Source organism: Haliaeetus albicilla, chromosome 3 (genome assembly GCF_947461875.1).
Source record: "Haliaeetus albicilla chromosome 3, bHalAlb1.1, whole genome shotgun sequence".
Lineage (NCBI taxonomy): Eukaryota > Metazoa > Chordata > Aves > Accipitriformes > Accipitridae > Haliaeetus > Haliaeetus albicilla.
This window is the reverse complement of record NC_091485.1, coordinates 47,464,050-47,490,176: the sequence shown is the minus strand read 5'-3', so window position 1 is coordinate 47,490,176 and position 26,127 is coordinate 47,464,050. Positions and strand designations below refer to the sequence as shown.

Genomic DNA, 26,127 nt, shown 5'->3' with positions numbered 1-26,127 from the left:
AAGTTAAGACCATAGTTTAAAACCTCTGGTGAAGGTGAATATAAACAAACATGAGAAAAAAACGTAAGTTTTAAGATATACTGATAATCTGAGAAGGAATATCTGCCCTAGTCACTAGGGATAGATTCTAAAAGGGAGTTAGTAGTATTTTTAAAATAATGAAGGGGAAGATTTAAAAAAAAGAAAAAAACAAAACTAGTTTTGTTGTCCTAGTTGTTATTGGAGTTACCAGACATATTAAGAATAATATGATTGAATGAACAAATAAAGATGACAAGTGTATTTGATGTATTTTGGTCTTTTGAACTTTTTCTCTATCTGTAATTTGTGTCCAGAAGCAAAGGTTTTCCTGGGTGTTACTAGGGTCCTGAGACACCCCCCCTACCATTTTCTCCCCTCTAAACTTATCAGGTGCTGCACATTCATGCTCTAGATCATGTGAAAGGGCAAACTTGTGTCCTTGGCTGGCTCTCCCAAACCCTCTGAGCACATGGATTTGTTCTTTAAACATCTCTGGGACCAAATTGATTGCAGTTACACTGACATAAATCAGAAATGCAGAGCTGCATGTGTTGCCTTCCATCAGCAGACATTTTTTTTCTAATTCCTATGATTTTAGTTATTTGACATGGGACTTTTTCCTTGAAAGAAAGTAAACAAAAATTCAGACCAAATGGAATCACTGGATCTGCTGTAGCTTTCTATTTGTGCCTTTTAACTTTTCTAATACAGTTGAGAATGCTACTTAATTTCTTGACACAAGCAAAATTTGCATTGTTTGTTGTGAATTTTAAGTGAGAATTTCAGACTAAGTGATCATTTTTTCTGTACAGTAATGACTGCTTCAAATGTGATCACTGAGAACATTCTTTGATGAAATGAATGTAAATAATATCCTACTAGACCTAAAATTATCTTCATTTAAACATGCCTAGAAATGTTGTTTTATGGAAGCTATATCTTTTGTCAGGATAAGAACTGTAGAGCAACACTCATCTTAGATTCATTCCATTGTACTGAAATAAAATAGCTTGTTTCATGAAGGAAGGTAATCAAAGGCATCAAGAAGATACATTTCTGTAAAAAGGAAGCACTTTGATTCAGAAGAAATGTCACACTATGTAATCTTAATATGAAATATTCATCAAAAGATTATGTTCCATAAGCATAAATGATTATTTTTCATTCAGTATGTAGAATAAAGTAAGAGGCATAATCACAATTCGATGCAAATGTAAAGTATCAGAAAATAATTGATCATGTTTATTTTCTGTTGTCTGGACTGTGTCTTTAGGCTTCTGTAGGCCAGTGATAAAAATGGACACACAAATCCATTATGAAAAAAAAAAGGAATTAAAGAAGCAAGTTGTTGGAAGTCTAAGACAATATTCAATCAAGAAAGATCCTTATACCTGAAGTTATTTTTATTATATGTCAATAGGTTAAAGCATGTTGTTCATACACTGCCAATGGCACACTACAGCAGCAATTATGTAAAATACTGCAGTATTCAGGTAGAATAGTAATGCTTGTTTGGCACAGAATTTGTTGAGTTTATGGTGCACTTCCTAATGGGAGGAATGATCTCAAGAAGCCTCCTACCCTGGAAGAAGAGATCACATTGCCCATCACTGTGCCTTTCACACTTTCTCCTGAAATGAAGGGCACCCAGGACTGCTCTGAAAAACAACCCAAAATAATGGATGGCTCTGTGAGAGGCAAACCAAACCACACCAAACTCTACAAATGATATCTTAAAATAAAACTGAGATGTATAGAGCAAGTAGAGAAAGACTGTAAGCAATTCTTTAAACCTCTGCTATAAAATAAAACTGCAAAACCAAAGGAAATGCAAGATGTGTAACATAATCCAATCAGTTTTGTGATAGAGATTATAAAAGTAAAATGTACTGAGGAAACTGATAAAGTATTTTTGTCAAAGAAAAATAAAACTTTGATATAAAAACATAATCATACCCTGTAAATAGAAGAGCATCTCTTTCCAGTATATTAATATTAGACATTTAAATAAAATAATTTCCTCCAGAGGCCATGGACTTATGAAATTGTAAAGTAAAGTCTGTTTAATATGGCTAATTAGTAGCATGTTAAATCAAGCATGCTGAATATACATTTCAATTGCATTACATGGAGAAGTGGTTGGGAATAGGAAAAGACCATGGTGTCTAATACAACTCAGGGAGTGCTGAACCACAAGCCTGAAACTTCAGGGTCCGGCTTAGAAAGAACTTGCCCTCGACAGACCCCTTTGCCAGGACCACGCCATGCTATGGATGGGCAGTGCTGCGGGAACTCAGCCACCGCTGGGTGGAGATCTGGCCAGCCAAGGCAACACGGCGAGACAGGATTTCACTCAGTATTTCCTGGTCTTGTTGATCCGTCCACTAAATCCATCCTGCTAATTGTCTCACTCCAGGACATGCCTCATCTGGATGGATCCCAGGCTAGGCAGTTTCATACTCAGCCAGCAATGGGAACACTGGGAGGAGTGTGGCTTGAATAACTCCTCTCTGCACCTTCAAGGTGTGCCATTGGAGCAAGGCCAGTTTTGCTTATTGTGGCCTTATAAGGAAGCTTGGAGTTTGGCAAGGGTGAAAATAACTTACGACGAGGGGGTTAGTCTTAGCTAAATTGGTCCTGGAAATTTTTATAGGACAACTACAATATTAAATTGTGTAGAGCAAAGAGGTTGACTAGATATACTGGCAGTGCTGAGTAAATTGCCTTCCCACTTTTCTTTCAAATCCTAGTCCCCTTCTTTCCTACATTACACAAATATTAGTTTACTCCTGGGGGTCTGTCTTTGGTAAACAAACTAGTTTTCTCAGAAAGCAGGCTCAGATGTGACCTGGGACAGTTTGCTCCCAATCCCATCCCAGTTGTACCAGCATCACTGCACTAGCTCTGGCTCCCCATGCCCTGCACGGTCTCCAGCAGGTCCCCACCACCACCTCATGCATTGGGCCTGCAGTAGCCACACTCATTTTCATGCCACTTAAAAATCCCATCATTCTGCTAGCTTGTAGCACAGCCTTTCTGTTATTTCAAGAGACTCCAAAAGAGGTGCCTCCCTGCCCCTGCTCTTCTCAAATCCCCCCCATCTTTGTTACCCCTAGAGGGGTGCCAGAGAAGATTTTGAGCCTACCCCCATGCTGACAGCCGTACAGAGGGGACATGGTGAGTCCATCCTGGGGCAAGGCGAGCCACAGACAGTGTGTGCACAGTGGCTCTGCTCTGCCTGGCCTGGAGCTTGGGCCCATTTCTGGAGCAACTGGGGATGGAGCCATTAGCAACCTCCAGAGTTAAGAACTAGGAGAGCCTCGTCCTGTTTTAATAACCCCAGCAAAGACCTCCGAAATGGAGAAAAAGCTTTCAGACTTATTTAACACCTCATAACACGGTGGTGGACTGAAATGAACAATAAATAGTTGAAATATTCTTTTATGATGTAGAGAAACAGAATGCTGGTCCATCAGAGTATTCGTTGTTGATTCTACTTTGGTATGTTGGAGCACAAACCCAGAGGAAAAAAACAGTAAATGAACTTTATGCTGACAGAGAACTGCTTTAGTGAAATACTGATCAAAACACCATTAAATTAAAAAGACAAAGTGTGATCGTTTATTTTACCACAACAATGCTCCCAAAGAGTGCTTTAACACATTTATGTCAGCACCTTTAATCTTCACCTTGTGTTTCAAAGATATGAAGATTAGCCAGTAAAATTAACTTCTGCTTGAGGCTAGACCAAAATAACAAGATGTAAAATAATTTTAAGATTCAGATTTGTCAGGCATTTGGTTTTGTGCAGAAGTGCTATTCTAAAAAAGGAAATTCGCAACAATTTTGAACATTCTGGGATTTACGTCCCCCCTCACATACTGAGCAGCAATGCAGATCAGGAAGAATGTTGCTGGAGCTAACAGCTATGTTAGATTTAAGGTGATTCTTGGGCACTAACCTAAGCGTATCTGTAGTTCTTCAATGAATATGCTTAAAGTTAATAATGTGTTTAGCAGCTTTCTAAAGCAAAGCCTAAATCTTTCTGTTCTCCAAGTATATTTAAGGCCTAATCCAAAATGGAAGTTCTTTTAGTATGGATTGAGTGGCCTCACAATGACATTGACCCGCTCCCACAGCACTCTAACTCCATCCTTGCATGCTTAGACAGTGTCTGTATATATCTCCCAGGCCACCTGTTGCTACTTCCACATTTTTTATGCCTCTTTTTTATGTTTTAATTTTTTTCAGGAGCTCCTTGTTCATCTCTGCAGGCCACATGCTACCTTTGCTTGATTTCTTGTTCATCAGGATGAACCGTTCTTGAACTTGGAGGAGATGATCCTTGGAAATCAGCCATCTCTCCTGGCCCCCAATGTTGTCTGGGACAGTGTCTTGTGGGATTATTCCAAGCAGTGCAAGTCTGCCCTCCAGCAGTTAAGGGTTGTGATCAATGGGATCTTCATCTGATAGGAATTAGGGTATTAAATTACATTTAAGAGAGAAGAAGAAGTGGAAGTAAATCCTAGTCCAGTGAATGACAGAATTTTTTTCTGAATTCATTAGGTCCATGATGCCTTTTAAATTCTCTGTATCACTTTTAATTGTAGCCTTTTTTTCAAAGATCTGTACCAGGAATGCTAGCATCAAAAAGATATGAAAAGAAGTATAAGTGAAACAATAAACTGGAGAACAAAGGAGAGTTTGGATATGTGAATGACTGCCTGTGTAAGTTGAAGAAGAAATTATATATGCTTATCTGTCTTGCATCTAGTTATTCCTATAGCTGAAAAAAAAAATGATGTGTCTCATGTTTAGGCGCATGCTAAATTTCACATAGGTGAGATTAAATGAGATTATTTCCACACAGACTATAAAACTATAAAGGATAAAAAAAAGAATGTAGATCCTGAACTGATGTATGACCAAGTATTTTTATACCATTCCAGGCCAAAGTGGATCTAATGACTTGGACACAAGCAAATTACGTGGGTATCATCATCATCATATACATCGGTTGCTCTGTATTACTCATGTGTATATCCAGCTATACATGTGATGCAGGTTTCTCTTCAGAGATGCAATAACATTAGTTATAAGTATAGTTGTTATCCTTAACACTATGCTGTACACAGTCACTGTTTTTCCATTGGATGTCTACCTTAAGACAGTTTCTTCTAGCCAAATTTCCTGAACATGATTACGAAAACTCCACATGTGGTAAGTGTTAAAGCTTGTTTAAATGACCATGTAGCACATCTACTGTTTCCTTTTTATCCACTAACTCAGCTATCTTGTCAGAGAAGGAAATTATATTGCTTCAACATAATTTGCTCCTGATTTTTTTACCATTTTATTATTCTCTAGGTGTTGATAAATTGATTGTTTAATAATTTGTTCTAGTACATTTCTGGGAATCAAAGCTGGGCTGACCTGATAATTTTCTAGGTCATCCTCTTCTTAAAAATAGGTATAACACCTGCCCATACCCACTGGTTTTCAACCTTACGTGACCTCCATAAGTTTTTGAAAACAATCACTGATAGTGCCTACACATATTTAACTAGTCCTTCGAACACTTTAGGGTGAATCTCATCATACCATTTCCATTGAAGTCACTTATTCAAATACTGGTTAGCCAATTCTTTTATTCCATACCCTCTGGTTAAAATTGATTTTCTTAAATAGCTGGTCAACTAACCTCTTTTGCTAAAGAGGTATCTGCTCTTTGCTCTTTTTGCTAAAGCAAAATAAGCCTTTTCTGTATCATCTACTTTCTGCTTTCCTTTCCCACTAAGTAACAGCAGTATAAAAAAGCAGAGGAAGTTACTCTAATGACAATCTTTTTGTTGTCTTTTATACTGTTATGCACCTTAGCCTTTCCGACACCCTGTTAGATGACTCTGCTGTTCTTTTCTACTCACTTCCAGTCATGGGGTTTTGATTCCACATTTTGTACAATTCCTTTTCACTTTTCAGGATGTTTAAGAAACTTGATGCTGCCATATTACTCCTCTATTCTACTTCTGCTTCAGAAGAATTTCTCTTCTACCTTAAGCACAGTCAATGTAAGATTTTCTGTACTCCTTTTGTCCCTAAAATTTCTTTCTAAGGTATCTTACTTACCAGTTCTCTGAGCTCATTGAAGTCTGTCCTTTCTGAAATCCATTATCTTATTTCTACTGCTCTCAGTCCTCCCTTTTCACAGTGAATATTTTGTGATTGATAACTAAGATTTTAACCAATGCATCTTTTAGTCAAAATAAAATCTAAAGTAACCAGTTCTCTCTTAACTTTCTCCATCTTCTGGGTTGGCCCTGGCCAGCAGCTAAGCACCCACACAGTCACTATCACACTCCCCTAACATTGTCCCCTATTGGGATGAAGAAGAGCATAGGAAGAGCAAAAGTGAAAAAGCCTCATGGGTTGAGATAAATGCTGTGTAATAAGGGAAGGAAGGAGGGAAAAAAACAAGGGATGCAAAGGCAATTACTTTCCACCTCCCACAAGCAGACCAGGCAGTCTCCAAGCAACAGCTACTTTGGAAGGAAAAACCTCCCCAGTTTTTATTTCTGAGTATGATGTTTTATGATATAGAATAACCCTTTGGCCAGTTTGGGTCAGCTGTCTCAGCTGTATTCCTTCCCTCTTATTGTCCACCCCCAGACTGTTTGTTGGAAGGCAGAATAGGAAAAAGAGAAAGTCTTGAGGCTGTGCAAACACTGTTCAGCAACAGCCAAAACATTGGTGTGTTTCAGTAACAAATCCAAAACACAGCACCATATGGGATCCTATGAAGAAAGTTAACTCCATGCCAGCCAGACCCAGTATAATGTTTTGAAATAAGTAGTAGTTCTCAGAGTTGTCAGGAGCTTTATAAGCCATTGATCTCTTCTCATGTTATTATGCTAACAGATACTGAGATAATGAAAGTTCTCCATTACTATCAGATGAAGGCTTCTCTTAGTTGCTCAAAAAAGCCTCTCATAATCTTCTAGAGAAATAGTCTGTACTAGATCCATAGAAGGATGCAACCTAAGATCTTTTGTCTCTTTAAAGTTCCCTCAGAACTTTCCACAGGTCTCTCTCTTATCCCTGTCTTGTCTGTAGAACAAGTATGTATGAGAAACCATTCAGAAGCTTAGAGATGTAAGTGCATATAAATGCCAGAAACCAGAGAACATCTTCAAAAATCTTTTGAATACTGACACGGGGACACAGTAGACCACGGCTACCAGTAACACCTGGAGAGCTTTACAGCTTGCAGTTGAGGGTAATGATAAAACAGGCGTCCTTTTCTCGAAAAATAATATTTCTTTTACTTGAGCTAAGGGGAACTGTATGATAAAACTTCACATTACTATTATGTAGCATGTGGACTCAGATATAAAATGCTCCTGGCTGTCTCATTCTGAGATCCCATCCTTGAATTTCCATCTGAAGCTTTCAGACCAGACCAGGCTTGAAACAGTCCTGCTCAAGTGTGTCTGATTTCACTGCTGAGCTGTTGGTCTCAGAGCCAGTCTATCTGCATTTCATAGACAGTAGAAATCAGCCCTAACTCCTTTCCTGGGTCTAGAGCATAAATTCTGTAGTACTTTTATGAGGAGTGAGGTTTATTGAGCAGAAATATATGTGTGCATGTTTTCCTGTCAATCCCCCTAACAATCTGTAATGCTTCACTAAGCTTAATTGATTTGGAAAAAAAGGTGGGGGTTTCTTCAAGTTTGTACAAGCTGTATGAAAAAAGGCACCTGGGAATAGGAGAAAGACACTATCAATGCCCTCCTGAACACCCGAGGAAGAAGTCCAGTCTTGTTAGAAGTTAGTTCTCACCCTTGACACACAAATCAATAAGAAACCAGTTCTGTTTCTCTGAAATTATTAATTTCACTGATCCCTGCAAATAAAAAAGTCACAATAACGACGCCATAGCCAAGCAATAAAGCATAAGGATTAAAAATTGAAATAGCACTCCATTAAAAAAAAAAGAACAAAAAATTTTATTGCAGTGCTAGAAGTGGGGACATTAATAAACACTTCACAAATCACACCAGTCTTTTTGTCAGTAGGTTTAGTAAATGAAAGATTTATAATATTATTCTGTACTTCATTCTAATTTTGTTAAACATTACACTTTTATATGGGCCTAAAGTCTGCTTCTTTTCTCCTGCACTTCCATTTTCACTTCAGAAAAAGTAAAAGGAGGTGTGGAGGGAAAATTAAATTACCAGTGCATAAACAAATGAATAAACAAACATCTTTTTTTAATGCAACACTTATTTAAATTCAAAGCTTGAATTCCAGACTGAGCACTTGGGTGGGGTCTTACATTTAGCATCCCTGGAACAAAACCTGTGCAAGGTTTGCATTCTGCTACTCCATCCTAAAGGAGTGTCACTGTCAAACATCTTTTCAAACAGCTTTTTAGTATAGCAAGCCTCTCTGTGTAGTATCTCTTACAGTTTAAAGCTGCAACCCCTTCCTTTGGATTGTTCTTGCATTGGCAAATAACATCCATGATATGAATACTGAGAAGGCAGAGACCAGGTTTTGGCCTCAGTAAAACGCTAGGTATTTTCACTAAGAAATAAAATTCTGGTCTGACTGATTTGGTTTTTTCTATTCTTCTGAATGCCTCTATTATCATTTAAATATCCTAAGTATTTTATTTTTTACAGCAAACAGAAACTCTGGTGTTTGTTTCCAATGAAAAGAGGGGAATTACGTGCATATTGTGATCATTGCATCTAAGCATGTCAGGAATTTTGTTTGCTGGGCTTACTCCTAGTTAATGTAAGTTAGTTTTTTAAGACAGGCATCACATGGACAGTCTTTATCTCCAGAAGTTAGAACATTTTGTTCTGTGATGAGTCAACAGATACACTGATACACATACAGGTACACAACAGGCACTGCAATACTGGCACTTTTACTCACATTCAAAACCTTTTAGTGTGTACAGGAGCTTGATTATATTTTGTAGGAACGTCAAAGAGTGAATGAAAAAAAATTCCTTTGTCTCATTCATGGGCTACACAATGACATTGGTAGATACATTGCAGGTTACCACAATTTTTCTAATAAAAACTGATTAGTAGTAAGTTAAGATGAAATCTCACTTACCTGTAAAGTGCTGAAAGTGGCCGCTTGTTGCCAGGTTTAGGTCTGTATGGTTTTGGTTCTCCTGCCATGTTGATATCTGAAAGCAAACAAACATTTGATATTAGCAAGCCAAACGTGTGAAAGTTAAGAGTGAGTTTGCAAAGGCACCTTCAATAGACAGTGAAAATGGGCAGCATATCTTAAAACACCTATCTGGTTTTTACCACTTCTGAATTGATGCTATAAAACTTTCCTAAAAATTCTTGTTCTAATGCATGAAGATTTTAGGCAAAAAGTGAGTTATTGGTAGCAGAGAGAAATGACATTTTTTAAACATATATGAGTTTCCAGTCATGAAGCTGAAGGCAATAACATATTTCTATTTCAGAAGGAGATTTGAATGGAACTTTAGATGTTGAGACAAACTGATCTCAAGTCAAATTCGGTTGTGGAGGACTATAATGGTTCTGAAGAGTTCCCCTTTAGGGTCTAGAGAAATGCACACTGATCTTTAACTGCCACTTCACTATCTACTCAAAAGGAGACTTTTCAAAAGCAAATAAAAGAGTATCTATTTCCTACACCAAATTTTTTTTTTCCCTCTGGCTTTAAAAATTGTATGGAGAAAGAGAAAAATATGCTTTTGTACATGTTTTATCTTGGGCAGGTACTTGTAATTCTCAACAACACCAGAAATCTTGTGCATGCTTTTTAAAAGTTCACTTACATTATGTCTGTGTATTTATCCTTGAAATTTAAAAATATGTCAAGCTTATATAGACATTAGTCATGCTGGTTCTCAAATAACTCTCTTCTTTTGAATCATACTCAAAGACATACCAGGAAATACATGTCCGTCATTTTTGTCTGCTTGTAACAGTTACCCATGGAGAAAGAAGCACAGACCCTTCTGTGGAGAATACCTTGCTTGAGCTTAGGAAGCTATCTATATAAATACAAACCTATATTAAAAAGCTCTCCCCCCACCCCCGCCTGAATGTTACAAAGTCAACATTACAACAAATGACATGGATAAAGTTAAAATTCTGATTAGGAAACAAATTCCATGCCATTTGAATGCTGCTGCTGCTAAATCTCTCCTCCATTTCACTAATGCACAGAAGACCAACAGTCAACAAAATCATTCAGAGTTATTTCAGTGTAAAATTGCTGTGAAAGAACAATGTATCCTGTTTACTGTGGAATCACGTGGTGATCACTACTTTCAAGGAAGCACATGTTCTTGGTAAGGTCTACGTTTAACCTGAAATTGAGTGTGGTGGAGGGAAAAGAGAAGCAGAAAGCTGAGGTGTAGAACGAGGAAGCATCACTGCCCAGCACAGTGACGCTAAAAGCCAGACATTTTTATGTAACCTATTCTTGACTTCAAAAGCTGCAGTAAAAGTCTGAGACTTACTTTTATTTCACACAAAGTGGAAAAAATAATCCATCTGACTTTTAACAATCAGAAACATTGAAAATGTTTTTCCCTCAGATTTTTTGACAGAAAAGATTTTTCCATTGAAAATTTCATGCTTCAATCATTTAAAAGAATTTTAAATATATTTGCCATTTAAATTTGATATTTTGAGCTAAACCAACATTTATTTAAAATTATACAAGGTCCTGAAATGAAAAGTTTTTGTGTAGAACTATTTTATATAAAATATACTTTTTGATAAAATTTTCTCAATATGAAGCATTTTGGAATTAAATCTAGTTGTAATTCCTTTTATAGGAGCTGTATTACTCTTAAATCATAGTTTTCAAAAAAATATTACATTTCTTGTTTTACTTATCTCTCTGAAGTTAGATTCATATTAGAGACAGTTTTCATACCTCCTTGAAATGCTTTCCTGCCCTTAATTTTAAGCAAGTGCTTTATTAAGTATATATTAATCTTCCTCTTCCATGGCTGTTAAAAATTCAGCTATGATTCCCTTATCTGAAGAAATATAAATTCTACTAATGTTGACCCAACAAGGTAAACGTCAAGCATTTCTGAAAGCCACTGAGGAATTTTCATAGCAGTGCTGCATTTCCATTGGCTCTTGGAAATAACAGAATTGGAACGAAATTTCTGTCCTGTGACCTTTATGCTAATTAGACCTTTCCACAATATTTTAATATGTCAGCTTTAAGGTCATTGACTGTATTGACTTTCACCATCTCCTGCTACAACTAGGTCAGATTTTAGGAAAAAAAGTAGAATTATAATATCTTCTTGGGAAATACCTGAGACTGTGGGATTTATCTTCACATATTTTTCATATTTCTCATCTGCTTCTCTTTCAGAGCTACAGCCCAGGTCACTATTGCTAGGCATATGAACATTAAAGGACTTTAAAAACTTTTTTCACATCCTTCTGGGACAGATCAATACTATCTTGATGATTGTTCTTGTAGACGTACATTTGCAGCTCTACAACACCCACTTTTAACAAACACAAGTAGTGTAGAAGACTAAGGGCTGTTTGTTAGGTGTTCCCTTTATTTTAATCAAACACTGTCAGAAAAGTAATGCTGTAAGAAAACACAGCTGAAAAGCTGTTCAGAATCAGAGTCCGTCATACTTAAATAAATCTCTAAATATACTAGCAGAAAACAGTGAACTATGTTATACAGACAGTAATAGCCAGAATTTCTCTTTACCACAGGAAATATTTCAAAGAAAAGCTGTGCACATGGGGCTTTTCTCTTAATATGAAAGCGACTGAATAGCTCTGCAACTCCCTAAGCACCTTGTAGTAAGTTAAGAATGGATGTAGGAAACAGTTTGAAAAGTTAGAACAGATTTTCACTCCATTATTTTTCAGCACTATCTACTCCAACCTCAATTTTCTAACTAAGATTAGAAGTGAACTTGTCAACATTTCATGGGATAGATTATTTCTAGCCCAGCTGGAAATCTTGTGAGATAACATGTTCTCTTGCTTCATCCATCGTTAGTTTCACAGCAGACATTTACATCTACTAGGTCATAAACTGTGTGTCAAATAAATTTGTTGGCTGCAACACAGAGATTTACCTGTGCTAATGATTCCACCCCAAGGAATGCAGAGAGGCATCACTCCTTATGCTGTAAAATTAGCTACTGCACTTGTACATGAATATGAACCAGGCAACTTGACAAAGGACACAGATATTCACACTGCTTCTATGTGGGAATGGAGCAGCTTAGGGACTCTTACATTATTTTCTCTGCTCATATATTATAAACGTTCACTTAGACATCAACTTTAAGATAAATGCAACACTGAAATTCGAAATATTAAGGAATCATTATGAATAAAAAAGAGATTGTGCAGACAACAGCACACTGTAATGCAGCAGCCTGCTCTCTCCATGCTTTCAAAATGAAATGAGATTACTTTCTTTATTAAGAGAAATGCATCTTCAGTTCTATCTATTTCTGTTAGCACAGCAGTGGTTAGTTAAGGCATGAGATTTAGATTTCATTCAAGGTTGTGTGTCATCAGAGAATATAGCTAATCTCGAACATGGTATTTTTATTTCTAATTATACTGAAAAGTGCCTAGCAATTAATGAGAAAAAAAAATTGACTTAAAAAAAAAGAATATGCAAACCGTTTAGAGAGAGCAGTGATTTTATTCAGTGACTACTTAAATTTGTCTGAAAGAGCAACTCAACACAGCATGATCTACCTTTCTCCTATCACCATTTCCTACCACTGCCTGCCTACCTGCTCTAGGCGGTAGAGTGATGACCAAGGACACTCTGGTGCATCAAGCTCCCATTTTTGGAGAGGTGATATGAGCTAGCCTTGAGGCTTTGCTCATAGTTTTGCTGCCAAAGCAACCTGAGAATCTGGTCCTGAAGACAACAGTTGCTTTTAAACAAGCTTGGTAAGAGTAAGCAATGATACCTAAAGACTATTCATCCTCTAGAAGTATTTCAGTACTTCTCAGTATACCTTCCCTTCGGATTCTTTAAAAAGTTTTATTGGAAAAAAACAAACCCCAAACCAATCAACCATTCTGGTTCACAAAAACAAACTAGAAGCTTCAACAGACACTTGCTCAACCCATGAAAACTGGGACTCCAAGGCTTTCTGCTGCAAATCCAGGACCTGTTTCTCAGGCTATACCTGTACTATAAAATCAAATAGTGCCCTTCCCAGGCTCTAGTACTCAGTTATCTCTTGTATTAAATTGCTAGAGTGGTTTCTGGCATGACTTTTAGCCCCATTTAACAGGTACTCTCCCATGCAATTTCTAGACATAGGTAGAGAATTGACATGAACTACGGACCATTGTTGAATAGCATTTTAGTTGTAGCCACTCTGCTTTGCAGGGTGAGACCAAGTGAAAGAAAATGGTTCCAAGTACCTGTAATTAAGTATTACTGACATGGCTTCTGAGTGTGGACTCCATGTCAGAAAGACTGGGAACGAAGACCTGGAGCTAAGAAAAATCCAAAGGTCTCCCCAGCTCAACAGCTAATTTTCTAAGACATGTTTCATCAGATGCTCTTCCACCCATTCTTGTCAATGGTTGCAGAAACCGAGACATTCCTTGAAAAATCCCACAGTTGCTTGACTTAAAAATTTGGATGAAAAAGGATGTCAGTGGGTACTTCCAGACCAGCTCTGCTTTAGACCAACCTTTAATTGAAGAAATAGTAATTAAAATTAATGTACGAGAAAGAATTCATGCACTGAATGTACAATCTATATCCAGAGAGATATGGATATAGGGAGATCAGGATGAATTTTCTCCCTTTTCAGATGACCAAAAGTATATGGGACAGAAGACGAAGACCAAGAGGTAGATGCAATTCAGAGAAAGCCTCTAGTCACACAATTTATAGCATAAGTGAACACCGGCAAAGCTAAAGCTAATCTATCTTTCTTTTATACTCTCCCATCTACCAGTCCTATAAATCTCCCTGCTGCGTACTAAAGGAATTTTAATGAAGTTATATGACATTTTTTACATCATAGACTTCCTTTTTTCTCTATATTTTACATTAATTACATGTCCTCTCTTCCCTTTTCCCTGTCTCTAGCATGTGAAAAAAGTGGAGAGGAAAGGACAGTTATCAGTTCTGTTCAATTCTGTGCCCAAATTGCACAGCTGTAAAGAAGAAACTTCCCAGAAAATTGAACACAAACTCAAATTAACTTTCAAAGCTAGTAAAATATTAAATGAAGGTCTGGGTCACACATTTTCCTTTTCCATAATGGTATTAAAAATAATTTGCTTGTGGGGCTCTCAGCTGCATTTGGATTTTCTCTTAACATTGAAGTAATTGGAAGCCTTTTTTTGTACAAAGATGACAGCTATTGTTAATGCTTCATACAGAAAGAGCCGCTTGTTGAATAGGGTATGAAATTGCTTTGTTCAACCATCTCTTCTTTCATTAAATACTGCTAAAATGAAATGAGGCTATAGGATTATATAAACTAGCATTCTTAACACCATTCAGTAACAGAAGTGTCAGGCGCTGTCTTGCCAGAAAATCTCTTTCTGTTCCCCAGAGAACTGGGTTGGTGTGAGGACAGATGACAGCTAAAAGGGGAAATCCTGTCCTGTCTATACACCCGTCACAAACTGTTCCATCAGGGTTCTGGAGACAGTGGTCTTTCCCCTAGCTGCCAAACGGATACTGATGTGCTTCACACCTGACATGGAGCATTGCCCTGCCTTGGTTTTTGTCTGTTTGCTGCCATCCCTGCACCTCCTGCCCCACATAACGGCATGGTCACTAGGCAGACCTTCCTGGGTGTGCAGCCAGCAGTGGTCCACGTCATGCTCAGGGAGAGGCACCGCTTCTGCCTGGAAAAGCGGAGAATGCTAATTTGGGGCCTTTTGAAGATTGCCCGTGGATTCCACTGTGATTGCAGTGTCTGTGGCTGAGACCTCACAAACTGCTTCTCTGCTGGTGCTTGAATCCCTGCAGATCAAGTACTGTGATGGGGCAGGAGACATGCTGGGGGAAGGCTGGAGTACTGGGCTGCAGGGGAAGGGACACCACAGAGAAAAGGACATGTCTTGTGAAGGGCTTCCTATGGGAAGGAAGCCCTGTTGATGGCAATCCTTGTCTCTCCTCCTCCTCAGCACTGGGCTTGTGGGTTCCTCTACAGGAAGACCCATACTGCTGTTTTGCAGGCATAAGTGGTTCAGGCTCAGGTACAAGGGAGTATGTGGCCGTAGCCACTTATCTGCAGACCAGCTGTAAGAGCTATGGGAGTCTGGATGTTAACTGTGGAAATCCCTAGTTCAGTTTGTGCGATGGCAGCCATGAAGTTGGCTGTCATACAAGCACTTCACCACACCAGAGCCAAATCATCGATGCAGGCAAGTATAGTCTTCCTGTAATAAGAGCCTTTTCATTTAATCAAGTTTTCAGCTGCTGTTTCTCACCCAGAGAGCAAGATTTTGACATGCCAAGTACTTGTTTAACACATGGACTGGCCAATTCTGCACATGAAGAAGATTAACATTGCCATGAGGATATAGGAAAGCAATGGAAAAGTACATCAGGAATTTTCTCCTACCTTCAGGAGAATACTGAACTGTTTTAATGTAAGTTTAGCCAGCCAAAAAAAAAAAGTTCAGGCAAGGACTCTCATATGATCCCAATCCCTGCTCACACTGTACCTTCTCACTGCTACTATTAATGGGAAACAGAACTGGTCCTTGAGTTACAGCTTTTTTTCAGACAGTGAGGTCTTTAGCACCTTTCTTTCTTTGCCTTCTCTTGATCACAATAAAGATGCTGTTTACAAATAGAAAATAAAGCACCTGCCTTCTTTCAGATCAAGCACAGTCATTACAGGGTAGCAGCCAACAAACTCTCTGCTGCTTTTCTTTGGTAACAAAAGATAGTTATTACCATGAGACTCAGACAAAGCTTAATGTTGACTAGATGTCTGAGTTTCTCAGCGTTGCAATTAGCCTCAAGCAGCAACATTAAATAGTGTAGTGGGGTTACAGTATGAAAGTCCCTCATCTACCTCTTTCAGATTTCAATATGATTTATTCTAGGCAACATGCCCTGAACCTCAGTAATTTTCAACTCTCCCTCAAAATACATTTTTTTTCTCTCTCTTCTAATACTTGGCTACTTTCTCTGCCCCACAGCCTTTTCTTTAACTCTTCTACTAATGTTAGCTTCATGCTTCAAGCAATACTTTTTCATGACAATTGAAATCTGTAGTGTACAAAAGAGTTCACTATCCCCATTGCCCCAGTCCTTTTGTCTTTCTCACTTTTTTCCTGCAGATGGTCAACTTTATTAATACAAACATGAACAAAAAGTATTTTTCCTAAAACAACCATCACAGTAACAATATTTTGCCAAAAACTACCAACATTCTTTTGTCTGCTTTTGTTAAGCATATTTCTTGGACATTCCAACAAAATTTGCTTATATTTGAAGTGCATTTCCTCATAATTTTGAAAAGTGAATGTTCCCAAGACTTTCTGGGTGGCACAAGCAGAATGGCTTCCACAGAAATTCTTTCCAATGCACAGCTCATTCTGCATATCGCAGCAGCCCTGGGGTCTGTCCTGGTTTGGGCAGGAGGACCCAGCAGCCCCAGGGGCATGGGGCAGAGGCAGCAGGAGACGGTGGGGGGCAGAGGGTGTGGATGGGCATCTTCAAGGTGCTGTTAGGTGGGAGGGCAAAGTGTGTCTCTCTGAAAAGTTGGCTACCGTCCCTGTTTCTGCCCCTGGGGTTTGTTGATATAACAGTCATCACTGAGGTGTAGGTTTATTTTAGATACCCTGAACTTTGCTGTCAAAACCTTCAAGGCTAGATCTGACCTTGAGGGTATTCCCACAGGCTAGAGGCTTTTATCCAGGCTGACAATGGATCAGAGAGGAATCACGCTGTGGATTTCACTGAGTCTTGAAAAATAACATCCACACATCACAGGAAGCTGGCAGGGGAGACAGGAATGGACCTCTGCAGTCCCAAGTGCGCTTCTACCACTTTCTGCTACTATTCCTCTCCAAAACACACCTGATTTTATCCTCATTCTTTGTCCTGAAATCCTTCCTCTGTTTTCCATTCTTGCTGTCTTTGCAGTGATCTAAGCTTTCATCTTGGCTCCACCTCACTTCAGCAGGCCCCCTGCCCCAAACAACTACTCTCAACTGCTTCCAGCTGTTCCACTCTCCTTTCTATATACCCTCTTACTTCCCATGATCTTCACGTTCCAGGTTTATCTGGATTAGAGGATCTATAGAAGATGTTCTTTTCAAGTTCCAAATACACTTCGCAATTGCATAACACGTCTTACAGCATTTCCCTTGAGATACAGTAAATTTTTCAGTGCCAGCGTTATGAAAACTTGTGTCCCAAATTATAGACTCATAGACTGGTTTGGGTTGGAAGGGACCTTTAAACATCATGTAGTCCAACGCCCCTGCCATGGGCAGGGACATCTTTCAATAGATCAGGTTGCTAAAAGTCCCATCCAACCTGACTGTGAACACTTCTAATGATGAGGCATCCACAGCTTCTCTGGGCAAACTGTTCCAGTGTCTCACCACCCTCATTGTAAAAAATTTTTTCCTTATATCCAATATATCACACATTAGGGTTCTGAAAAGTTTTGTCTTTGTAACACAGCCATTGTAAATATGATGGACAGCCACAGAATTAGCTCATAATGTTTTCATGTAAAAACTTTAAATATTCCCTTAATGCTATCAAGGTTTAGTATTATAAAATAATGTAGTGATATAAAGGAAAATGCCCTGTGACACTGACTAACCTAAAGTCTACCATTTTTATTAACAGGTCAGGGTTGGGTTGAATAAAATGACAGCAGAAGTGGAGGTAATTCCACTGAAATTTGGCACATGGGAGGAATCATTATTGTGGAGTTGATTTACAAACAAATGATATGCCAAATCCAATATTTCTGTATTAGCAATGCTTAGGTTCTAGCCGTGTACTAACTCCTTTTCATTGCCAGCGCATGAAGTTCCGCAGTGGATTCAGTTTGACAACTCAACTACAATGGCATAGAAGCCTATTGCAAAAGCAGGACATAAAATAATTGGAAATACTGACAAGCTTCAAAATGAACGATATGCAGTGTTGTTTTATTCAGGTGTCTTTGGCATTTCTGCAAGGAAAATACAATAAAAGTTGATAGGAATGGAGAAAATACAGTATCTTTTCAGACTGATGGTTCATATACTGTAGTTTTCTGCCTCCAGCTGCCCCAGATGCTGTGGAAGGAGATGCAAGAACCTCAAACTAGTTAGAAACAAGATTATTTTCCCGTCATTCTCTTATCATCTTAGCATGATTCCGCTCCTAAAATGCTAAGTAGTTCAGGATTACTTTAAGTCCTAAAGCATGATGTTTTATCTTTCCTCCTATACTGATTTTGTTAGTACCTAACTGGTACTAACTGGAACTGGAAATCACTACAACTTCAAATAGCCTTGCTGATTACATAAATATCCAATTACTCTGTTATTCTTGCCAATACATCAAATCTTCTGTATTTATCAAAATTTTGTATTTTTTAACAAAAAAAATTGTTTCTTGATTCTCAAGAAGTGAGCTCTGTTTTGGCCTTCTAATGCCCCACCATTCATCCCCTCAAAGCCTTTTTCAACCGCTATTCATTCTACCCATTGCTAATAACCAAAATCATAGAAGTCATGTCAGAAACCCTTTCTCTAAACATAAAACATCATCCTTCTCCCTGAAGCTTACTGGATTTTTGCTGTTTATTTCTGTAGATTTACATTTGGTCTTGGATGCAGATATGCTTTATATGCTGCCTCAGAGGTCCTCTCGCAAGTGGTTTAAGGTGTACTGCATATTATTAATTACATTAATTTGCATATGTCATGAATCAATAACAGGAAACATTGTAATAGGTTACAAAAAATCATATTAGGAAATAAAGTAATTATTCTTAAACTCAATAAATTGAGTCCGAATATTAAAGGTTCTACCAAAAAGACCATATGACATATTCTAGTTTAATTTTAAAGAAGTAAAAATATAAATTACCATGCATATTAATACACAGTGCTAGTGAAGCTCTCAAACTGGTCATTCGCCACCCTCTTACGTTAACTGAATCCACATTCTTCTATACTTCCCAGTACCATCTTTTGTCTACATTAGCTTTGCCATACAAACAGTAGATGTCTATTACCCACAAAGAAAATACGTCGTTTTGGCTCAGAGATTACAGGAACCAAGAACTTCTCCACTCTGAGTTAATTCCTTTCCCCAGAAACCTGTAAGACCATGAGATATCCAATTTATTTCTTCAGAATGTGACTATTTTGAGCAAACCACGCATAAAGACACAGCACAAATGTTTGTAAAAAGGCTTTGGAAACTGATCTCTACTGCACTTGACATAAGAAATATAAAGAGCTAGACAAGACAATAAACACCCATTGGACATTCCCTTCCTCAAAGGCTTTTTGGGCTTATATCAGATTCCTGTAAGGACTCCAGAATCCTTATTTTTGTGTCAAGTCTCATTGGAAGCCGTGGTGTTTCTTCTGCAACTTGGCCATGAATTTAAAACTGCACAACCCCCTGCCCCCGCAAGATTAAAATTTTCCCCCACATTGCTAACCCCTATGCAAGGTTCCTGCATTTTCCTTTTCTATGCAAGGTTCCTGCATTTTCCTTTTCCCTCATATATTTGTACATGTATACTTGTATGCAAAAAATATTCACAATAGAAACATGTATTTTCAACAGGAACAATTTATGTTAAGTTTTGCAATTTATGTTTATCACAGTTTCTGAAAATAGAAGGTTGCAAAGGAACACTGAGGAGTATTGAATTCCTGAATCTGAAGTTAAATTATTGCTGTTGAAGTGGACACTGGAGTCAATTGCTTTAATATAGCAAACAAAACATTCTTTAGTCTCAGAAATGTCATATCTGAAATTGTTATCTATCATTATTGCTAAGGGAAGACTGGTGCCGTAGACCTATCTTAAACCTCAATACGTGCAGCGCTTAAAACTGTTAGATTCATTCTTTCTTTTTCTTGTTTTCCTTTTTTTTTTCTTTCTTCTACCCCCTCCCCCCCTTTTTTTTTCCCTTTCCCCTCAGTGCAATGAGACATTCCAGTGGCTCATCAGATGAAACAGCTCTCTAAACTCACCTGGAAACATTAGTATTCTGGACATACTGCATAAACGACTAATATCATGCCTGTCATTTAAAATGAGGAAGGGAGTACAAGGAAAGATGCAGGCAGGCTTTTTAAAGCTTTAGCATTGTTATTTTAATTCATTTTAAGTCTAAAAGAAGATCCCTAAATCTTGCATTGCAATAAACAAAAACGTCCAGAGAAAAACAGTGGGCTGAGTGATCCCCCTGAATAAAAATGAATGTGATTCAACATGACATTGCTTCAGCACACTCTCTCCTAATCTTTCGCTTCCTAATGTTTAGCTCCTTATCAGACACTGCTGTTAACACCATGACATATTTTTTGCTTGAAAGCAAAGCCAGAGTTACAAGTGAACCCTAAAAATATTTATGCTGGCCTGATGTAGTTTGGCCCAACAGTCTACAGCTAGCTGTGCATACCTTCACTCTGCTGTAACCTCAACTTTACAATCCTTTCCCGTGATGCCTGATACTACTTATCAATCTCATAAGCATTTACAATCCCATACTTAAAAATATTTGTACCTATTTTCCAAGCAATTAGGCCAGAATGGGAAAGCAGTGCTCATGTAAGAAAGGAGACAACTTTGGATGAGAAGTTCAAAAGCTCTCAGTGTTAGTGCAATCTTCCATTTAAGTCTGTGGTAAAATCAGATTTAGGTCAGTGTTGTTCCTTTTCAATCTTCAATCATATATTTTATAATAATCAGAAGACTTGTGGGTTTTGGTTCATTTTGTTTTGGTTTATTATTTTTTTTTACTTAGTGTGGTGGAGTCTAGTACACTCCAGGAAGAAGGAAGAACATTGTGGCCTTTTACCTTTGCCTCTTGCTCATTCACATGGTCACTGTCAACCTGAGCTGCTTTATTTTAGGGAAAAGGGAAAAATACAACCAGCAACAAAGCCTCCCAGGGATTCAGGATGTCACAGCCTGTAATGGAGGTGTTCCAAAAGTGACAATGGGAAATTCCAGCTGATCGTGTGATGTTTGCAGCTGTGTTTATGGAAAAAGTGTTATACAAAGAATGGCTGTGTGCTTGAATGCATGGCATTGCATTTTCTGTACTGTCCAGTTAGTATGCTCCATGCAGGACTGCATTGCTGTCTTACCAGCAGCTGCCCCCCATTCCCAGCTCATTTTCTTTTTATACAGTGATCCACAAAGAAATGAAAATAACATTGGGAAACAATAAATGTGTTCATTGCTTCATTTTATGCCATTCACTAGGATGCTGAGTCACCACCATAATGGCTCCAGGATCAATAATGACAATTAACCCTTTTCATGTGCACATTGTGTTCTTTATTTTGGTGTTATCTTCCAGAAGCCTTTTCTTTCCACTTTTTTTTTCACATTTTAAAGAGTTCTAAAGGTTGAGATTAATGGAAAAAAATCATGAACCAGGACATGGAAATGCTTCTCAGCTTCAGCTCATATAAGTGGATGCTGGCCAAGATCAAGAATCAGTTACGCACCAGAAGCCCAGTGCTCACATCAAGATATTCCAAAGTTTTGATGTGGGAGGGATACATCACTATCTGGAGTGCATTCATGTTTTCTATCAGCACAGTTTTTCATTTGGGCTTGTCTGGAAATAGAAGCTGTTCTAAATGTTATTCTGTTTGCAGCAAGTAACCCAGAAAGATCCATCTTTGTTTTACTTAAAATCAAATAACTAGTTTAATATTTGACACGTCTCCTAAAGGAAAACAGTGCTCAAACCTACTGCACTGAAGAGATCACAGCTCCCCAAATTCTGCTCAGATATTGAAAGTCTATAAATCCCTTTCTCCAAGATGTGCAAAATAAATATGCCCACAATTTATTACATAGAATAATTAATGTCTGGCTGTACTCTCTAAATTAAAACTTGAGTATTGTGTTTCTCTGATATGTGTTGCAGTTTTGGGAAGGTGAGCAATACAGTTAAGTGTGAAGGAGTATCCCTAAAGGAAAACAAAATCCCCTTGCAGATAACAGTGGCTCAGTTTGGGGTTCAACAGGTTCTTCAGGATACGCTACCCCTGGTGACACATGCTGACAAGGACAGTCATGATGGATGATGCACAGCACATCTTTTTTCTGCTAGGATGCCAGCCAAAACTGAAATGGTATTGCTGCCATGGCAGAACAGCAAGTGAGGGCAGGAGCAGTAGGGATTAGTACTGTCATTGACATAGACTTCAGCTGTCAGAAAGGAATACAGCCTGTTGTATACTAGATGGGGAACAGGAGGGCAAGTGAATTGAGACCAGCTCATTAAGAATATAAATATTCCACTCAGGTCTCAATGTTCATAAACTGGGTACGTCCTGCTTTACTTCTGCCTTTCTCCATACCTCTGATTGCTTCACAGGCAGCTCACATACGAGTCTGTGGGTTGACTGTGAAAAATTTTCTGGCATGTGTGACAGTGTATTACAGCAGAGTGGATGCAGAAATTATCTAGCATGGCACAGACATCCCCTAGGACTCTAAGGACAAAACTGAGGTCTTGATTTTCATAGAGGAGTATGATGAAGTTTTATGGTGCATGCATGTAATCTTGCATTTGCAAATACCTGAATGTATTTTTCATGCATTATCAAGAGAGCTAATTGCTGGAGCATTTGTATATGAAAAGCCTCCCGCATGCACAGATTACAAGGTTCCAAGTTTTTCTAATCTAGGAAAGGTTCTAGCTATCACATTTTTAGCTGAATTCAATTTTATTTAATTCTTTTTAAATGAGAGAAAAAGTAAAAAAAAAAGCAATCAGTGTACAAAAACCATAAAGCACTGGAAAAGCTACCATGTTAGAGGCGTAAATATACTTAATGTACCAATATAGCTTACATATTAATGTTACATTTTAAATCTGTATTTATCAAAATTTTGCAGTTTTACAGAATGCAGTATCTGCAGAATGATATGGGAGCCTAGTCTTTGCTTTCACTGGTTCTACTGAAAGTTAAGTATGAACATCTGTTCTGATATAGGATGATATTGGGTGAGAAGTGAATCACAGGTCTTTTGCTTATATAGTCACTTCTATAGTTCAGTCACTGGCATCCCAGCAATGAAAGGAATCTATCCAAAGGTCAAATAAAAACGTTGTATCCCGGAAAGTACATCTTGGCACCAATTTTAAAAGTTAATCTAAGTTAAATACACAGTGTCAGGTTTTTTTTAATAAAATAATAACATCTTTTATTCTACTGTTTACTAGGTATATTTGCCTTTACTTACTCAATAAATTATTTCCATGGTTACTATTTTATCCAGTAATAGAAACCATACAAGAAACTTGCAGTGTTAAATCCCTGCACTGTGAACGGAGGTAGGAAGCTAAAGATCCAAACTTCTGCAATGGGGAAGACATAGCACTGCTAACCAGTGAGTAGCATAGCCAAAAGACTGCATTTTGGAAAAAATTCTTTCATTCATTAATCTAGGTATCAGTTTATGCACCAGTATTAAAAAAACCACAACAACAAAACAGAACTATAGAACTAGCTGTATTTTGAGAAGACCTCAGCTTTTATTTACTTTCAAAATTTAGTTGTTTCTCCCCTTCTTTCTCTTATGCACATACCTGCAAAAGTCAGCACCCTTCATTTCCTTTTTTATTCCCAAGAACAGGACTCATTGTATGTCAATTGCTTCTGAAAAATCAGTCTTTTCTCTTAGTGAGCTACATAAAAGCTGAGCTTTCTTACAGGCAAACCATATTGTGAAGACTGAACACATTTGACAGGCTGCCCTGGAAACAGCTGTATCCAAGACTGTCATAAGCAAGGTTGTATTGGGCAACAAGCTTTCATATTTATTGTGCCACTGTGAAATAAATGGTCCCTCCTTGATATGCACAGGACTCCACCTTTCATGTCACACACCCATTTTGGCATGCAAACATTTGAGCCACATGGACCTCCGACCATCCTGGAGCAGTACCCCCCCCACCCCCAGGCTCACACACACCACCAGGATGGCTGTTGCGTCCAGCAGTATCATGCCATGTCACAGCAAGGGATAACACACTGAGGAAGTGTTGGTGTGTCCACAAACTCAGGAACATTTCATACAGGTTTCTCCAATGCTAATTGAAATATTGACTTATTGATATTGTTGCTGCGTGACATGGTTCAGTAGTAAACCCAGTATTTTTCTCACAGATCAACAACAGCAGCAGTTCCTTTTACTGAAATGGCCACACCTGAGTTACAATCCAAAACCAAGATATGAAATGGTAAACTGTTTTAAATTATAGCATCAGAATTATCTATCTACAACCAGGCTGTAACTCTGTCAAAATTAAAAATACTTTTGGCAGTGCCACAGTTTCTATTTGGCCCAATGGCTTCATGCACTGAGCAACCAAAAACTAAGATCTATAATTTAATTTGTTAAGTATGCACATCCCTAAACTAGTTACTCCAAAAGACAAATTGTCAAGCCATTATAATCATTCTATCTTCTCCTTCACTCTCTCCTTTGTGGCTCCATATGAATTTGGAAAAATAATTGGCAAAAATTTGAATATTGCTAATAAAATTGATTACTGTGCCCATCACTATATGACAGCACAGATTTGGTCAACATAGGTTTGTAAGAAATTCAACATGGCTTTTGTCCCTGGGGTGCATATGCAGTAAGCCTGTGCTACCATGTGGGAGCTGGATAATCCAAACCCTGGACAGTGAAGAAAGCTGACTAGCCAGGAGTGCTGTCTTAGCTCAACTTCCAGTCCATCCTGGGAGTGACAAGGATGTCTGTGGAGCTGCTGCTACTGTCCATTTCTGAACGTCATTTCACTTCTCTTCAGTTCTCTGGGATATGTGAAAGGTGTCATATGGCTTTATTCCTGCAACCATGTCCGAACACTTGACTGTATTAATGTATTTTGTGCTTTCGGATTTAGGTTCTCCCACAGCAAGGGAGACAGAGACAGAAACCAGATTTTCTTTCTTTCAGCTCTAACTCCACTGAGAGTAAATGGATTATTGCTGCTACTTGAATTCTTTTTGGATTATGACTGAACTGAGGATAGCTTTCAGAAAAAAGTCAAATCTGTAAACACTTTAGAAAGAAAATGGCAATTGGGATTAGGAGTTTAATGATTAACAATGAGGAGTCTATCTTTTTACACAATTTCTTTAAATTTCTCATGTACATATAATTTCTTGAAACAGCATTTTGTGCACTCTGTCATTTTAACTAGAACCCAAAGGAAGAATTTGTTACCTTTCTTCTGGGAAGGTACTGAAGAAAAGCTCACTGCAGTTAAATGCTGATCTTTATTTGTATATCAAGACTCTTAAAATATGACATATATGAGTCTTCCTGCCATTTTGAAAAAAATTAGAAACAAGATAATGAACAGAAGGCCTTGTGAACAGGAGATTAAAAAGGAAAAATAAGGAACCAATGGCTTAATCTTTCCCTTCTAATCATGAGCAGCCTGTTGCTGACAGTAATTATTTTCCTCATCTTAACACCACTGGTCTCTAAATTCTGTCCTGAACATACTTTTACTTTATCTGTAGCCTTAGATAATAATTGTTAGCATGGTGACCAAAGGAAAGGACAGAGTCTTCCAAACGGCAGACTGAAAGTAAAGTAACAGAAATCCCAAATTATAGTTGTGCATTTGAGAAATCGCAGATATTAATACTGTAAAAGCTGAAGGGAAAATCCATTTGGCATAGGAAGCGTGGGCAGTGGAGCATGTCATTTAGTTATACTAGAAACAGAATTAGTTCAAAAGAAGAGAACTGGTTCTTCATTTATGCCTAATATCTAAAATGCTTGTACCTGTGAAATTGAAATTTAGCTAAGAGAGTTTTTCTGTTGCTTGGTTTTATCAAGTTTAAGCAT

The 26,127-nt window shown here is 38.0% G+C and overlaps 1 protein-coding gene across 11 annotated transcripts in view; it reads right to left on the bottom strand.

Moving 5' to 3' along the window:
* RALYL (RALY RNA binding protein like) overlaps positions 1-26,127 on the bottom strand; it is a 402,380-nt gene that overhangs the window by 70,828 nt on the left and 305,425 nt on the right. For all 11 annotated transcript variants that reach the window (XM_069779585.1, XM_069779591.1, XM_069779593.1 and 8 more), the window contains one exon: positions 9,148-9,223. In XM_069779585.1, coding sequence (XP_069635686.1) covers positions 9,148-9,223 — 76 coding nt within the window. The remainder of the gene's footprint in view (positions 1-9,147; positions 9,224-26,127) is intronic.